The 18,064-nt window shown below is 40.9% G+C and overlaps 1 protein-coding gene across 3 annotated transcripts; it reads left to right on the plus strand.

The window, feature by feature from the left end:
- Nucleotides 1-728: 728 nt before the first annotated feature.
- Nucleotides 729-17,379, plus strand: RAP2C (RAP2C, member of RAS oncogene family). 3 transcript variants are annotated; one of them, XM_028092698.2, is made up of 5 exons: nt 2,050-2,232; nt 2,348-2,840; nt 2,962-3,122; nt 5,572-5,884; nt 14,869-17,379. In XM_028092698.2, the coding sequence occupies exons 3-4, from the start codon at nt 3,048-3,050 to the stop codon at nt 5,848-5,850; spliced, it is 354 nt and encodes a 117-aa protein (XP_027948499.1). In that variant the 5' UTR covers nt 2,050-2,232; nt 2,348-2,840; nt 2,962-3,047; the 3' UTR covers nt 5,851-5,884; nt 14,869-17,379. The 3 variants fall into 3 exon arrangements, with proteins under 3 accessions (XP_027948498.1, XP_027948497.1, XP_027948499.1); XM_028092697.2 differs by lacking the exon at nt 2,050-2,232 and adding an exon at nt 729-783 and having other exon boundaries at nt 2,348-3,122; XM_028092696.2 differs by having other exon boundaries at nt 2,045-2,232; nt 2,348-3,122.
- The last annotated feature ends 685 nt before the right edge of the window (nt 17,380-18,064 follow it).

Raw genomic sequence — 18,064 nt, forward strand, 5'->3', positions numbered from 1 at the left:
CCTGAGCCAAAGGCAGACGCTTAACAACTGAGCCACCCAGGCGCCCCAAATCTTTTCTCTTTTAAATAAATATCTGCATAGTATCCATCTTGCCACTGTATACACACACACACACACACACACACACACATTATTTTTCGAATTGTCTACTGAAGGACATTCAAGCTACTTCCAACTGTTTGCTTTCCTAACTGCAGCTGCGGCAATGAAGCCCGCTCCCAAAAAGTTTAGAGGGAGTTTCAGATGGAGTGGGACATTTGTCAACTCTGTAGCTGATAAGGATGACCCATTAGGACTCTGTACTGGGGGTAGGGGCACGTTTAAAGAACTCTGTCCAAAACATTTTGGCCAACAAGATCAGAGATACTAGACTTGTCAACAGGTGGGACAACCTCAAAAAGGAGAGCTCCCTATTTGTGATAGTTCAGTAATAGACCAGACTTGCTACTATTGCACAACCCTGATTGCTGGATCAGAAGAGGAATTTCCAGACTCCGTTTCAAGCAGGGCTGGTGCAGGGCTGTGGATCCCACCAGACAGTCTGGAGACAGCTAGACAGGGAGATGGGCAGCAGAGCTCCAAATCAGGCAACAGCAAGTGTGGAAGGAGCAGTGACCTATGGGGAGACTCCTAACTCATAGACCAACCTCTTCCAGCAGAGGGCAGTGCCTCAGATATCAGGCGGGACTCAGGCCAGCTGGAACCAGAGCTGGGGACTTCGCTGGACAGATTGCAGCAGCCCTGAGCCGAGGAGAAATTGAACTAAACTGTCCTTTGGATACTGTAAGTGACATTGGGGAATGCTCAGCGAAAGACACGGTGGGACTTCACACGACCGTGATTTGCCAGTTTTGTAATGTCTACCAGTTTGGGTTTGGTAATAAATCTCTTTTTATACAGCCTGGCTGTGAGGGCTTGCCACTGAGGGAATTTGGAATCAATTTAACTCGACTGGCCACCGAGTTTCTCAGGTTTCTGGGTGCATGCTTGAATCAAAAAGGGAGTGACATGCCTAAAATATAACCTAGCCTTCTGGCCCTGGGGCTCTGTGGATCTGACACAAAGTTTACAAATAGAAAGTTAGCGGAGGGAAAGATATGGAAGAAGTAACAATTTTATCTAAAAATAGAAACTTAGTGTTTAACACCAGTCTTTTCCTTTTGCATTTCAAGGACTATGAAGGATGACCGTTAAAACAAACTTTATCGTGGAAGAGCCAGCCATGCAAACTGCTGCGCATGCAGCTAATGAAAGAGTACAAGCAGTTAGTCTCATAGGCCTAAACAGTTTCCAATAGACTCTTCCCTGAGTACTGCTTACCTTTCCTGCTGTGTGGTGGTTAGAATCAAATAGGGGCAAAGCTGAGTTACTGTAAGATAAAGTCTGTTGCTACTCCTGTTGTTTTGGAGCCTTGTGATAAGAAAGGAAGGAGTGACTTTGGCATTTGCTGGTGGAGTCAAGCAGATTTGCCAGATAATAAAAGAACTGTGTGTGTTTAATTATTTGTCAGGCACGGCGATGTAAGACACATCACAAACGAAATCAGAGCAACAGTGAAGTCTAAGGGTAGTTCGCACGCGTTTCGTAGAGAAACAGCAAGTGTTAGAAACACCAGCGAGGAGAATAAAGTTTCTTGGCTGCTTTATTTTCCTGGTCCCTTCCAGCCCAGGGATGTCGGGCGTTCTGCCGGAGGCCAGATGATTACCGGCCGTCCCGCACCGGCCAACCAGCGGCGCGAGTCCCCCGGCCGCCGGCCGCGGAGACGCCGAGGGGCTTCGGCGGGTTTGGCGCGGGACTGTCAGCAGCAGCGGCTGCGGGCGGGGAAGGGAAGGCCGTCGGAGGCTCTCCGAGAGGCCCTCTGCCAAGGCCGCGGCTCCGACCCGCGACCGTCCGCTGCCGTCTAGCTCGGCAGGGCGCGGCCCCAGCGCCACCCGGCTCGCCCCGGAGAGGTGGGACTTTCCCCACCGGAAGTGATCCCGGCCAGTCTCGGGGAACTGGGGCACCTCAGCCAGTGTGTCAGGGAAACCCTTCCGGGTGCGTGCTGGGGGGGGGGAGAGAAAAAAAAAAAGAGGTGGCTTCGCCCGGAGTGGCCGCCGCCGCCGGACGGCCCCCGCCCCTTTCCCCTCCGCGAGCAGCGGCGCTGGGGCGGCGGTGAGACTGGGGAGCCGGCCGCTGGCCATGGCCTTGGCGTGACGGAGCCTCCCGGGCGGCCGGGCGGGTGCGGACGGCGGGGTAAGCGGCGGTGGAGGCAGCCGGGTCCGGGCGGGAGCTGGCGGAGAGGGGGAGGGAGCGGGGGGCCGCCCGGGGGGGGCGGCGGGTAACGCGCCCCCCTCTCCCCCCCCCACAGGCCGGACGACGCCCGCGGGAGCCGCGGCCCAGAGACCCGCCCGGGCGACAGTGACTGGAGCCGAGCCCACAGGCCTGGGCCGGCTCGGCGGCGCGAGCAGGAAGCGGGGTCCCTGGGCCCCTTTGTGTGAAGGGCGGGGGAGGGGTGCCGGGCCGCCCCTGGCCGCGGGGGCCCCCCGTTCTGCGGCCCCCACCGCTTCCCTCGGGGGCGCGGCGCGTCTCCCCACCCCGCCTCTCCGGGCTTGCCCTCCTCCCCACGCCCCCTGCCTGGGCTTCGGTTCCTATAGGAAGGGCATCACCATCTCATCCCCACCCACCCGACACTTAGCTCTTTCCCCTCCCCCTCCCTTAACTTCCTCTTCTTCCCCCGTTGGGCCCTCTGCCTCTCCGCACTCTCCTCCCCAGTTCGCAGATTTCCGCCCACCTTCCGCCTCCCCGAGCCGCCGCGGCTAGCGGGGTGTTCTTTTCCCTCCCTCTGGTAGGAGTTGCTGAAGGTGAGACTCATGAGGGAATACAAGGTAGTGGTGTTAGGGAGCGGAGGGGTTGGCAAATCTGCCCTTACGGTGCAGTTTGTCACTGGGACTTTCATTGAGAAATATGACCCCACCATTGAAGATTTCTACCGCAAAGAGATCGAAGTGGACTCTTCCCCCTCTGTGCTGGAAATTCTGGACACCGCAGGAACTGAACAGTTTGCCTCCATGAGAGATCTCTACATCAAAAACGGCCAAGGTTTCATCCTGGTTTATAGCCTGGTTAATCAACAGTCTTTCCAGGTAACCAAACCGAGTCTTGTAATTTGTTAGAAGGGGGTGTGGTAATCCCACATTTACTTCTGGTGTGCTTGAACCGTGCCTTAATGACTATGTTTTGCTTCTGAAAGTTAGACATGGCGCATTTTTGAGGTTACTTCTGGCACGGAAAAGTATCGGGTTGTTTCTATAGAGTCTACAGTAACAACCGTCAACAAATATTTTAAAGTTATTTTTGAGTCAAAGAAAAGAGAGAACGAAATGGGGCAGTCTGTGTATATTTAGCCTGGAAGGGAACCTTCTGAAGTTGCTTGTTCGATTCAACAAGTATTGATTAATGTACTTACCAGAACAACATTTAACAGAGAATCTCAGGTAAATAGAGCACTTTGCAGAGAAAATTACTTGGAGCGGGTATCTGTAACTCCTCTGTGTCTGCTTTCCCCACCTCTTCCTCTGTGTTCTCTCACCCAAGTTCCTCAACCAGATTCATAAATCTTAAGTGTTACAAGATGAAGAACTCAGGACCTTCTAGGCATTTTACTTTGGGGCCTGTGAAGGAAAGTTACTAATTGAAAAGACTAGTACCTAGAATTAATAACCGACAAAAAGCTACAGGGACTCTCCTCTTCTGCAGTTGATCCAAGTTGTTTCTGATAACACTGACTATATTTATACAAAATATGTGGATCAGGGAGCACCGGACAAGTGCAAATTTCTAACCCTGGCTGGGTGGCCAAGCTGGAGGTGGTCCAATTTCTTCTGAAAATCTGTCCCGTCCTTCACTGGGAGACGGACTGAAGGTTTAACATTATTTTAAGAGATGCAGTAAATGTTGCTATTTATTCCTTGAAAATAAATAACCTCGTATTGACCCATTGTATTGACCTCCATTGATTTAGGAAATGGATAGTTTTTCTGCATTCAAAGGTATGCGCTTAATGTTGCTTGCTTAAGAGACATTAAGTGCTTTAGCGAATACAATGTGCTAATTCCACTTTTCTTAGTATTTAAATTACAGTGCTCTAGTGAAGTTTTCCAGTAATGCCATATAGCAACTTCAGGATTTTTTTTTTCTCTTTAAGATATAATAAGTATAGTGACCAAACTAAAGTACATTTTATGTGGGCTTGAATTCCAAAGCAATGATAGTATCATAAAAGCATTTTCCCCCAGAAAGTACCAAAGGTGCTATTTGACAGGCATTTTCTTTCTAAAGGATCCTCGAGAGATTTGTTATTCTATTAGCTGACTCTCTTGAGGCTGGAAGTCCTTTGAAGGGTTTTTCATATGATTTCCATTACATCTGCTTCTGTTACAGGCATAAATGGGGAGTGAAAAACTGCCATTATTTCAACGGAGACTTAAACTCTTTCAAGCCCAACTGTCATAAATTTGGTTTCTCATTTGAACTTGTGTTTCCATAAGGACACAGTGAAAAAGAGCTTAACCTAGAAGACCGAACTGATACATGATCAAACAAAATCGTTGCAAACATCAAATAATGATGGTTTCATAAATTTTCACAGTGCTCTGTTTTTCCTTCATCCCGCAAGTGAATGTTGCATTCACTGTTAACTATTCAGATTAAACACGTTTGATATTTAAGTCAAACTTTTAAGTTACGAAACATTTAGGGAAAATGGAAACTTAGTATTAAATCTATAAAATTGCCTTAAAGCGACCCTTCCTCCCCTCCCCCAAAGTTGATGCCACCTGAGAATCGCCAAGGCTCTTATCTTTTATCATTAATTGTAATTAGAAAAAATAATACACTTGGGAGAAAATTGAAGCCGTAAAACCTAACTAGGCAAAGGGAAGTATGACTGTCTTCCCGCCCAGACTGCTCCTTGGTGCATTTGTCCCTCCCAGGAGGTGCTCACTGTTAGATTAGTTTCTAGTGTATTTTAAGGTGTCTGATTTTACTGGGATGAAGGCCTACCATTAAATTTAAAAGTAAACATTTAAGTGTATAAATCTGTTTTTGAACTGGTCTTCGAGACATGACACGGTGTTTTTGTTCCCACCTGAAACACTTTCTCTCAGGCACTCTTGCTAAATGGCTAGGAATGCACAGATGCCGCAAGCCTGTGCTGGGATAACAGGTGTTTGCAGGAGTGCTGACAAGCTGGCAGGTTTAAGGAGATAGCCGAACATCCTCATATACAAATGGATTCACCAGAATTGGGAACTTACTTTTAAATCGGTACAGACTAGGGGAAAGAAGTATGAGTCCTAAGGTTCGTGTGCAGCCTACATTTTATATTCTTGACAGAAACCCAGCAGGTGGGATCTGTGGAAATGATCGAGTTCCTACTTGGGTGGGGAAAATGTTTATTTTCTCCATTTGGGTGTATGGTTTTCTTTTGGATTCAGCTTTCTGTACTCCCCTAAGGATGACTTCTTGCGATATCGTAATACTCCTGTTATGGTGATGCAGTGTATTTTTTTTTCTTTGTGATTGTTTGAATAGGATATCAAGCCCATGAGAGATCAGATTGTCAGAGTGAAGAGATACGAAAAAGTCCCACTAATCCTAGTAGGAAATAAAGTGGATCTGGAACCAGAAAGAGAGGTTATGTCTTCAGAAGGCAGAGCCCTGGCTCAGGAATGGGGCTGCCCTTTCATGGAAACATCGGCAAAAAGTAAATCAATGGTGGATGAACTTTTTGCTGAGATCGTCAGGCAAATGAACTATTCGTCCCTGCCCGAGAAGCAAGATCAGTGTTGTACAACTTGCGTTGTCCAGTAAAAAAAAGAACCTCAATCATGGCCATACCGAGCAGGTTAGTTGTTGATGGAACCTTATGAGTCCTGAGAGTGTTTTGGTTTTGATCAAGTATAACAAAAAGCTGGTTAATATTAATACACGTTGTGCTACCTTCAATTTCCTTGTTTGTTTTTAAAGTAATATTTCCCTTAGCACAAAATAGTCAACATTCAATGAAGAAAATTAAAAAAAGATACAGATAAGCAAAAGGAAGGTAAGAAATTGCCTGTATTCCTGTCACTAAGATTTATTTTTAAAAGTGAATTATTGTTCTCTCTGCTTCATTGATAACATTACTTTGGGGTGGAGTGAGTTAAAGGATAATACACCTCTTCCCTGTTCCAGTGATTTCGCATCCAATAATAATTTTAGAAGATGATTGGTTTTGTGTTTTCTACACTTTTCTGTCCCGGGCTAGAGAGCTGCTGTAATTGAAATCCTCAATTTACTAATCACCCAAGTGCTTGATTTAACAGGATGATTATTTAATCAAGTTCATCTGTACCTTGCACTTGAGGGACTTAAGTGACCTCTGATAATAACAAATTGTAGTGCCATGGCGTACCTTGACTTCCTTATGAATATATGGTCCAAATGAGAATCAGGTAAAATCGTCTGTGATGTGTTAGAAGAAACACACCCCAGCCCAGGCAACATTTTTATTTGGTTTAGGAAATAATGGAGTTAATAAGAACAATAACAAAACCTTCACACCTTTCATTGAGTTGAATGATAACTTCATAAAAGTTTTTTCAAATGAATGAGTTTTTTATTTTTTTATTTTTAAAGATTTTATTTATTTATTTGAGAGAGAGAGAATGAGAGAGAGCACGAGAGGGAAGAGGGTCAGAGGGAGAAGCAGACCCCCCGCTGAGCAGGGAGCCCGATGTGGGACTCGATCCCGGGACTCCAGGATCGTGACCGAAGGCAGTCGCTAAACCAACTGAGCCACCCAGGCGCCCAAATGAATGAGTTTTTTAAAAAGCAAGGTTATATAAGACTTATTGAGCATTTTAAGTGGGATTCTTTTTTCATATCATCTTTTAATCTAGATTATAATTGGGCAGATAGTCTCACTTAGACAGTAACCCTTACATAACAAGATAAAACAACCAATATCCTGGATGACTGCGAAACCACAGCAAATGGCACACTAGCTTGACAATCTCAGGAATGGAACTGATTGTTTTGAGCCAAGACTGACCTCAAGTCTAGTAGGTAGTGTTGCAAATGGCAACAGGCATTTCAGATTGCAGTGATGATTCCTGATTTAATCAAAGGTCTGGCTTTATAGTGTGCTCCCTGGAGAAAAGACTAACAGTCCCTGATTTATCTTTTCGGACAAGAGCTTCTGTCAGGGAGTGTCTGTCACCTTTGAAAATGAAGGATGACAACAGTGCTTTATTCAAAATGCTTTCACGCATCAGCTTTTTAGCACACCAGAATATGATGAGAACACATTTATTTTCTAATCCCTGGCTACTGCATCTCTTACGGCATCACTGTTGAGACCACACTCCAGCATACGTTTGGTTCATAGCGTCACCCTTGCAGTATAGTTTTTTGAAGCAGGAACAGGCATGATGTAGATGATCCAGTGCCGTGTTCATGTTTCCCTAATCTCTGTTCACTTGTAAGCCAGCTTCAAGTTTGAACAAGTTCTGTGTGGTGATTGCATCTTTACCATTACGCTCTCTTTCTCTTTCTGACACTTTTAACTGGGAAAGTGACATAAACGTACATGTTTTAGTGTTGTCATCTTTATAAAAAATTAACCAGCTCCCACAAAATGTTCCCAGTTTTCTTTCCATCATTAATGTAGACAGCTACAGGAAGTAAACTGAATAAAATTCAGATTGGCAGATGGATAGCTTCCAAAGCGATTTTAAATCTTTGAGTTCTCTCTACATTTATTTTGCAGCTTGTGTGATCTAAATTACTTTTAATCCATTTGGTTACCTGTGGGATTGATTAAATAGAATTGATTTATATCTCAAGCCAACTATGTTTTTTTGTTAATGTACTAAACATCAGAAAATATTAATACCAATAATTGCTCATTTCTTTATAATAATAGGTCAAGCCGCCTGTGTAGTTTTTTGTTTGGTTTTCATTGTAAGCAGAATACACATTGGAGATGTGAGCATTGAAATAAAATAAGCAGCTGAATGTCTGCAAATATTTTTTTTTAAAGATTTATTTATTTGAGAGAGCGAGAATGAGAGAGAGAGAGTACATGAGAGGGGGGAGGGTCAGAGGGAGAAGCAGGCTCCTCACAGAGCAAGGAGCCCGATGCAGGACTCGATCCCGGGACTCCGGGATCATGACCTGAGCCGAAGGCAGTCGCTTTAACCAACTGAGCCACCCAGGCGCCCTATTGTCTGCAAATATTAAAGGAAATTTCCTGACCAAGATCTTTTAGAACAAAGCACACTACACTTTTTCTTTTCTGACATCACATAGGATGGAATTGATGTGTATGGGAATCTATAACCTGAGGCCTGTAAAAGCTCGTGGTTGTGCTTGCTTACTATTTATCTACAAAAACAGGTGATGGATTCTGAATCCCGTAGCTTGAGCCACAGAGCTTCGAAGTCTGTCAGTCCCAGATCTGGACTGAACATCAAACTTTGACAAGTAAAGGTGATTTGAGAAATGCTTGTCCTTAATACTTAGAAGAGTACCTTTGTCCAAGTGAGAAACGATAAGATTCAGATAAGTCAGAAGAACTGTTGGGATTGTAGTGAGTTTTTTTGCCCTTAATCGAAAGGGGACATTTTAACGCTCTAAGAATCGCTTCTGATAATTGCTCACATTTATTTCTTAGCCCCCTTCAATGTGGGTCACCAGTCTCTTGCCCAACACCTGTTTATCTGCATGGCTTCCCAGGGTCGTTGCCTCACCTCTCACCCTCCCACTGGCCGTAGTCTTAGTGTGAGTTTTGAAGCCCAGATTCTTTACGTGCGTGCTGTTTACGCGGCGGGTTTCCTTACTGACCCGAGGAGCCTGCCATCGAGGGCCTTGGCAGATTGCTTTCCTGCGCAGCAGCAGGATAATAGAAACCCAGGCCAGTATTGCAGGCCTGGTTTGCTTTTACTAACTATATCATAGCTCCTCTGTATATTGGTGGAAATAATTGACAATTGGCTCTTTTGGTATACTGTTGTGGAGACTGATGGGTGTTTTGTTAACCATCTCATAATACTATAAAAGAAGTAAATCACAGTGCTGTGGGCATTCAAGGAAAGGAGAGACCACGTCCAGTTAGAGCAGACTTCTCAATACTCTGAGCTCTTGGTTACGGGGGTTGAGCAGCGTCCCTGGCCCCTACTTCCTTAGATAGATATCAGCAGCAGTCTCCCGCCCCCTAGTTGTCACAAACAAGGATATCTCCAGACATTGCCTGATGGCTCCTAGGGGGCAAAACCACCCCTGGCTAAGAACCACTGACTTCGAGTAATTGGGGAACAGTAACATTTGAGTCCGGTCTTGAAGAATGGGTAGGATGTGAAGCGGTGGGGGAGGGATAGAGGTGATTTCCAAACAGAGGGAATGCCAAAAAGGAGCAAAATAATATCCCTAAATTAGTAGTCTATTGGTTCCCCGAAAGGCAGGTGGGAAATGCAGTAAAGTTATCCTTCAAATGTGACTGGTAAATACCCTTTTGACAAATAGAATTATTTAAAAGATCATTTCTCAAGGATTTCCGTATCTCAGTCCAGTATTGATGAAAGTTATAAAAAAAAAAAACAAACCCTAGAATAAAAAAGGTGTTCTTCACTACAGTTTGAAGGGCTCCTGCAAGATTTTATCCTATTTTTCTCCGTGTATTATGGAACGGGTTCTCCCAACGAGAGTAAATGGTGCATAAGAGTACCAAACACCAGCAATCAAACTGAAAGAACAAAGATCATTATTTATGTCAGCCTCAGTTCATTATATATGTCAGCCTGAAGAAAAAGCGAGATTCTTGATTCAAGACCAGCACATCATTTCACGTGGCAGCAGAATGCCCGGGATGTTAACAAAGGCTCCTGAAAGGCTGAACCATCTATGAATGTCATTTTAGTCTAGCTGGCCTTACCATTTCTAAACACAGTGGAATTGATTAGCATTTTCAGGGTTTTTTGTTTTTTTTTTTTTTAATACGTGGAATCAGAATTGTTCCCAATCTTTTGTCCCCCGGCTTTTAATTAGATATGATATGCCAAGGATTTAGCAAACGGAAAAGGGAAAATCATGAAAATTAAATCACATCGTGTACTTTAAAATGCTGGCATTTTCGTATCCAAGTTAAATATTAATCCTATCAGTGAAACACTGGGGTGGAATTCTGTTGCAGAAGTTACAGTGTAGATACTTTTTTTTTCCCTTGCCCTATTTTGCGTATCACCTTGAGTAGGAAAAATAGCTTATTTTAAATTCTCATTTGTCATCCAGTTCACATGGTGAGCCAAAATAGAGCCTGTGGCATGGCGGCCCTGGATGGAACAGGGGTATGCTTTGGGGGGTAGTATGTACCGTAAAGATCTGCAATGGACCTGGGGTATAAAAGGGTCCTTTCTGCACCCGCCTAATTTTCCCAGACCTTCACTGACTCCCCGCCCCCCTTCCTTGCCAAAAGGTTCATGGTCTGGGACTGTTCAGAGTGAATAGGTTCCTAGTTAGACCTGCTCTGGGTGTGGAGGTGTCTGTGATTAGAATCACTCTTTGTATATCTGTTCCCTTTTTAATTGCTTCCTCTTAACCTCAAGATTAGGCTTTTATTGCAGAATGAAATGCATATGAGCCATTCAGTTTTACTCCATTACCTCTCTGGCTTAGAATGAACCATCAGTAGAATTAACAAAAATTGCATCATAGAGTTGGAGAGTTGCCACCGAGGAAGTATTCTAGCCATACTACAGGAAAGATTCTCCTCGTGGGATTACTTCTCAGTGGAATTCGAAAATCCAGAAGATAATATCACTAAGAAAAACTTAAGTCCTGTCAGCTGTTGGAAAAACTTTCCCTACCAAAAACCATACTCCCAAATTCTTTTGATTAGCCACAGTTTTAGGAACATGGGATTCAGAAAAAGCGATTTAGAGTTGACGGGAGCAGTACCCTACCTGGTCTGATTCGAAGCTAGCAGCTGGAACCCGATCATTGGGTTCATACTCTGCTTCTCAGTGGACATGGTCATACACACCTGAGATCTCAGAACTGAATTGAGTAATTTAAATTTATGGAGATTTTAGGTGTAGGACAGAAGAAAAATAGTTTATCCCTTCTTTTTCTTTTTTTTTTTGGACTTTGATTTTCTCTTTAATAAAATAGGAATAATATCTTCACTATATATATTTACCTGGTAAAATAAAAATGTAACAATTTATTTAATAGATGGAATTTTTAAAAAAATTTATTGTTATGTTAATCACCATACATTACATCATTAGGTTTTGATGGAGTGTTCCAGGATTCATTGTCTGTGCATAACACCCAGTGCTCCATGCAGAACGTGCCCTCTTTAATACCCATCACCAGGCTAACCCATCCCCCCCACCCCCCTCCCCTCTAGAACCCTCAGTTTGTTTCTCAGAGTCCATCGTCTCTCATGGTTCGTCTCCCCCTCCGATTTCCCCCCTTCATTCTTCCCCTCCTGTTATCTTCTTTTTTTTTTTCTTAACATATATTGCATTATTTGTTTCAGAGGTACAGATCTGTGATTCAACAGTCTTGCACAATTCACAGTGCTCACCAAAGCACATACCCTCCGCAATGTCTATCACCCAGCCACCCCATCCCTCCCACCCCCCACCACTCCAGCAACCCGCAGTTTGTTTCCTGAGATTAAGAATTCCTCATATCAGTGAGGTCGTATGATACATGTCTTTCTCTGATTGACTTATTTCGCTTATCCCTTCCTTTCTACCCCAGGTTTACCATAAACTTCTAGGGTGCACAGTCTCCTTACAGCACAGTCCCACTTTCATTCCAAGATTCAATGCCATAGTTTGAGTATTTAACTTGGATATGAAAATGCCAAGTAAAAAATGTAAAGGGAAATTCACTTTTTAAAAAAATTCCTTTGGTTAAATCTCCAGAATATCATGTCTACAACTGGAAAAAATTAAAATTATGTTTGCACATTTATATTTGCTAAAAAGAATGCTGATAAATACCATTGTATTTAGAAATGGCGAATCCAGCTAAGCTAAAAAGACATTCATAAACTGCTAAGTGTTTCAGGAGCCTTTGTTAATATCCCAGGCATTCTGCTGCCACGTGAAATGATGTGCTAGTCTGGAATCAAGAGTCTCCCTTTTCTTCATGCTGACAGAAATAATGATCTTTGTTCTTTCAGTTCTGTGTTTGGTACTCTTGGGTACCAACTTACCCCGCCTGGGAGACCCTATTTCATCATTTCCTGAGGAGAAGGTTTGGACTGTTTGGTGGGGGGGGTGTGTGTGTGTGTGTATACTCTTCCTTGACAAAATCTAATGAGAAAAAAGTGAAAAAGTGAAACCAGTTAAGCAAGAGTTGGAGCAGAAGCTTCCAGAGTTGAGATTTGTTGGGTGTTTTACTGGAAACTTGATTGTTGAGGACAAGGATCACTTGTGTTCTGTCTTACAAGCAGCAAGTTAGACTTTTGCAATCTGTCTGGATGTGCTATCCTGGGAGTTAAAAAGTATGAGTTTGACCAGCTGCCTTTAAAGCTTCTGGAATGTTTTTTAAATGAACGAGAGTTGTTAGTACACTGAAAATGTTGCTGTCAGAGTGTGGAGCAATAACATTTATATTTTGCATTTTGTGAAATTCTCATCTTGAGAGAGACTGTCCTTTTTGCTTAATGCAAGCTTTTGCTTCAGGATTTGTTACTGCAGAGAATCATAATTTATTACTCTTCTGAAGAAGAGCTGGTATTAATACTTTGTTTAATGGTACGCCTCCTATTAATATTGTTGAGTCTGACCCAGGATTTATCTATGTCTCTTGATTTCACTGGAGTATTGTCATCCTGTGGAATGTGGACGGACCAAATGTTAAGCAGATTTTTAGAGGGTGAGAAATAATGCATCTATCACTTTTTATTTAATGTAGATTATGGTTGATAAGCTGGCTTGTATTCTTAGTGTTTATTTTGGCTAGAAACAAATGATTACTACTTCCTCAATTTGATTTCAGAGAATGCCTGAACTACTAAAACACCGTATGTTACAAGTCTTCACTATTGAAGAGGCAGAAGCATATTTGAAAATCCCAAACTCTTTATAATTTATTTTTTTAAATGTGGATTAAAATTTACGGCAGGGCACCTGGGTGGCTCAGTTGGTTAAGCAACTGCCTTCGGCTCAGGTCATGGTCCCAGAGTCCTGGGATCGAGTCCCACATCTGGCTCCCGGCTCAGCGGGGAGCCTGCTTCTCCCTCTGACCCTCTCCCCTCTCATGCTGTTTCTCTCTCTCTCTCAAATAAATAAATAAGTAAAATCTTAAAAATATATATATATATAAAAATAAAAATAATTTACAGCAAACTAATTAATTTAAATCAATTGAGGAAAGTAGTCTGAATTACTGAAAAGTCTTCACGCTGAATTTCATATATATTGAAATACTGTTGTCTTCAAAGAGGTATAAAAAATCAAATGAGGCTAAAAAATATAAAGGCCCTCAGTCTGGATATCAGAGACATAATTCTGGTCTTCTAGAATTTATAACATGGTTGAGAAATGGAAAAAAAAAATACCTGACATTTGCGTAGTTTTTAAGGTACTTTCACACATTATGTGGTATTTACCACAACCCTTGAGGAAAGAATTTTTATCTTTATATTAATGATGAGGAAACTGGACTTGCTCAAACTTAAATAACCAGCATCCTAGTTAAAAATTTGATGCAAAAAAGGTTTAATTTTAATTGGAAAATAACATTTTATAGTAATTTCTAAGGAGGCAAATTATTCTATTTTTCCTAATGTGTTTAGGTGGCGGAATTTCAATAATAAGCAGAAAGATATTCTTTAAAAGTAATCATTTTTATGATATAGCTGCTAATAAAGAGTTCTCTCAGGCTCTTTGGACACTAATAGACGTGTAGCTGTCAAAGGAAGTTAAAATTATGCATGTGTAAATATTGGTAGAGCCTTTAGATGATCTTAAATTGGTTTTGCTTGGCATTCTTTCATAGTTGCTGTTCTACTCTTTGCTTCTGGCTTCATTTAACAACTTTTATCTTTTACATTAAAAAACAAATGTAATTCCACTCCCCTAGAAGCCCTGTAGTGATCCAGCACAGTTAGAGGACCTTGTGCCTGAATGATAGATTTTTTTCCCCCTTGGTATTAATTAGAAGGGCAGAAGTCTGTCAACTCTGAGAGTGGAGCCTGAGAAACCTCGATCAGAGGAGAGGTCCCTGTGGTTGGCAAGGTGTCCAAAACCGGGCAGACCAGAATGGGGACCGGAAACTACCGCTGTCACATAGCATCCAACCCAAGTTGGGGTCCTTAGTAGGTGCTCAGTAGCTAGACCCTGATTGCATTACATTTTCTTACTTTAAATTATCCCCCAAACCCTACATTTGGAAAAAGTTTCACATACTGTCCAGTTTGCTCATAATGGAGATGCATTTGATTCAAATGCCACTTCCCATTAAATGTATGAAGAAATCAGATTCAAAATAGAAGTACTGTCTGTAAAATCTTGTAAACCGGTAAGAACATGGTTAATATTGTATAAAGTATAAAACAAGTATGAAGTATAATGTAAAAATAAACCGGAGTGGTTACATATACACAGTATATTATAATCAGTGCATCATTAGTGTTTCTAATTTTCAGTGACTCTTTTTGATCACGTAAAATTTTTTTAATTTAAACTGATGGGGGACACAGTGAAATTCCACCTTAAGATAGTTCTTCTGGTGCCAGTTCCGTGTGTATATAGATCTGTTGTCATTGTTCTCATTTGAAACTGTAATCTATATTCCTATCTTTTTACGACATTTTCATCTTAATTGCAGATAAAACTCAGAGGAAATTTGCACAGATGCTGCTTTGGAGAACTTTACAACCTGGGTTGCAGAACTGAGCCTTGGTAAACCTGTCTCTATTACAGCATGTTGCCATACATCTAATTCAGTGCATAAGGTCCTTGGCCTTCAAGATCCATCGACCTTAAACAGGAATGCTTAGCACGTTTACCATATGTTTAAAATCTATTCTTTATCAATCAGTCCTTTTGTAGCTTTCTAAGTTCTTATTGATGGCTAATATGCAAGAATTAATTTTTAATATTTTAATTGATTTCTTTAATCAGTTTCTCAACTTGTATTTATTAAATACTCAAACTCAGTATTACCTACTCAATGCCTTTTAAAAGAAAGTTATAATGGAGAAAAAAATTGAGCCTTAAACAAATGGTTACTTCTGTATATTACCTCGCACCGTGCTTCATTCTATTTGTAAAATCTTTCTCCTTTAAATGATTGGTTAATACTTTGAGACTTTGTTTACGTGTGGCAGTGTTGTAAAAAGAAACTAAAGATCACGTTTTTACCCTGATGGATGGAATATCCCTTTTCTTAAGTACAGTTTGTGATGTGTTTTTGTAATTAACATGTTCTGAATGTTCCAATTGATATTTGAAATTGACAGTAGAGCATTTTAGCTGAAGAGTTCAGAGTTTGATTCCATTAGGTTTTCACATGTGTTAATCTCATTTACAGCATCGAATTGCAGCAGTAACATTTTCCTTTCTGTGAAGTTCTAAATTTAGTTATGACCTACTTAGCAATGCCTTTGAAAAGGGATATTGTATCCATGGTAAATTAATTGTATACCTAAACAGAGATCGCTCAGCTTTGCCTGTCAGGCTTGTAATTGACATCTAGTAGACTTCTGCACATGTAAAATTGAATTCAAATAAAATCATATATGCTTTCTAGTTCTTAATATTTGTCTTTCTGGATAATAGTTTAAAGCAATATTTGTTAAAGTTTTCTTGCACTATCACAATTGCTTTTTAGTTATTTCTCAAGAAGCATGTTCGTAGTAGAGACAAAAATCTGTGTAACAGGAGAGGATAGCGCCAAGTCTCTGGGCTTGTTTGTTTGTTTGTTTTGGGGATTTTTTTTTTTCCAAATGTGCTTCTAATAGCCATTGCCTTCCATGTTGTTTACCTAATCAGCACATTTTGTCTGAATACTTGAACATTTTAACAGTAATACAGGTATAGAAACAGAAAGGAAACTTGTAGAGTAATCTTTTGGTTCAGTTTTAACATCTTGACAACAAGCGCTTTTTCTAGCAACAACTTAAAAATTTTGTAAGTTTGACAGTATTTTCTCGTTGGGTTTTTACTTGGTTTTAGTTGCGTGCTTTTAATTTGCAGAAGTTAGTAACTGCAGCTCACCTACTGCACCAAAGTTCTCGATTTTAGGAGCCCAGCTTTAGTCATTTGAACATGCTTCTAAATAAAACAAAACAAAAAAAACCAAAACTATACTTTTGATCTATAATAATAGCTCAATAACTTTGTCAAGGAAAGCTCTAATATATGCAGTGATGGTTTATGGAAGGGTGTGGCAATTTTAAATTTATATTGTGTGTGATGTTCAAATAAAGTGATACCTACATTCATGTGATTTATTGGTCAGCATGACCATTAATTATTACGTAGAAATTGATTAAACTTTGATTTCCTTTTTTAAAATCGTGTTGCATTTGATTCCTGATCAGATTCCCTCAAAGTGAACCCTTGATCTGAGATTTTGGATTTTATGGTGAGGTTGTAGGGTGGAGGCAGTTGAAACATTGTTCCTTATTTATAAACCACTTGAAGTGAATACCTAATTTAAGTTTGCACTTTAATACCAAACTTAAAAACCAAACACTCAGTACAGAGTAGGTTAAGTGTTCATGGTTCATCTTTATTAGCTGTGTGAAATTCTAAAGGAATCAAATAATTCATGATGATTTAAAATTTTTCTCCAGATGATTTTTTTTTATATGCAGTGTTTCTTTCCTATGGATAGTCCCCTGCCCTCCCCTCCCCCCCCAGCCCCCAGCATTGATCTCAGCAGCAAATTTAACTTGAATTCACTTAGGATCACAGGAATCAGGGGAAAGTGATTTAAAGGTGGTTTCTCCAGCACATTTTAAGAAAAGGGACCAAAAGTTGTTTTAGCTTCCTCAATAGATTGCATGTCAAGTTGCTTATTAGGATAATAAATTAATATTAAATGCAATATATGTCTTGTCTTTACTATGGCATCTGTTTAGGAGTTGTTCAAATCACTGCAGTAGGGCTCTGCAAATAAAATCATGTAACCTGTTAATGGATCTAATGTACTGTAACTTTATCAATGAAAGGTAAAAATCTCAAATAACAAGTACAAACATTGAACAATGACCTATAAAGATTTGTAAAAGTAAAATTTTTCCAATAGATTTCATTCTTGTCATTTTGTAAGATGACCCTGCAGTCCACCTGTTTGTAACTTTTTTAATAAAATAGACATCTGTATTACCAAGGTTGGTTTCTTGAATTTTTTGGTATGTTACTAATCCTAGATTTGCTAACTTGTAAATCTTTCTAACTGACGGCCATTGCTTTTATCAAAATGATTGTGTTGTATTGTAGTACATATTGAAACAAACGTTCACTTGTGACCTTAGTCACCATTCTGGCATATGTGGGGGGGGGGAACTAACCCATATCCTAAAATATTTAATCAATTGAATCACTTCCAAATAAATTAGAAATTAGAACTAATGGGTGAAAAAGAATAATATATGACTTGTCACATTTGGAGAAAGTGGTCCAACTACAAATCTGTTGGCTGGCATTATCCATGTATAGGAGATTTCAGACAGTATTAAGCAATATAATTAAATTTTGAACTACCAAATGAATTAAGAACAACACAATCGAGTTATCACTTTGTTTTATCCAGTGGAAGGCTTTGCCAGTCCCTTTAGCTCACTGCCTAACTCAGTATTTTTAAGTTGAACTAAACAGATTTTTAACCGCCATGTTTTTTAGACAGGTCTTTCCGAACATATATGGACTGGATTTTTTTTTAATTTGTAAAAATGGGCAGGGTTATATACCTATGTCCTAACACATAGAAAGTATCTTACCGTTCATTACCACTGATGGTTATTGGGCTGGAATCGGGCTGCACACACCTCATATATGCTGTACTAGATGTGGTC

The sequence above is a fragment of the Eumetopias jubatus genome, unplaced genomic scaffold (genome assembly GCF_037043125.1).
Source record: "Eumetopias jubatus isolate StellerSeaLion01/CBP00866 unplaced genomic scaffold, mEumJub1_p1.0 scaffold_11, whole genome shotgun sequence".
NCBI lineage: Eukaryota > Metazoa > Chordata > Mammalia > Carnivora > Otariidae > Eumetopias > Eumetopias jubatus.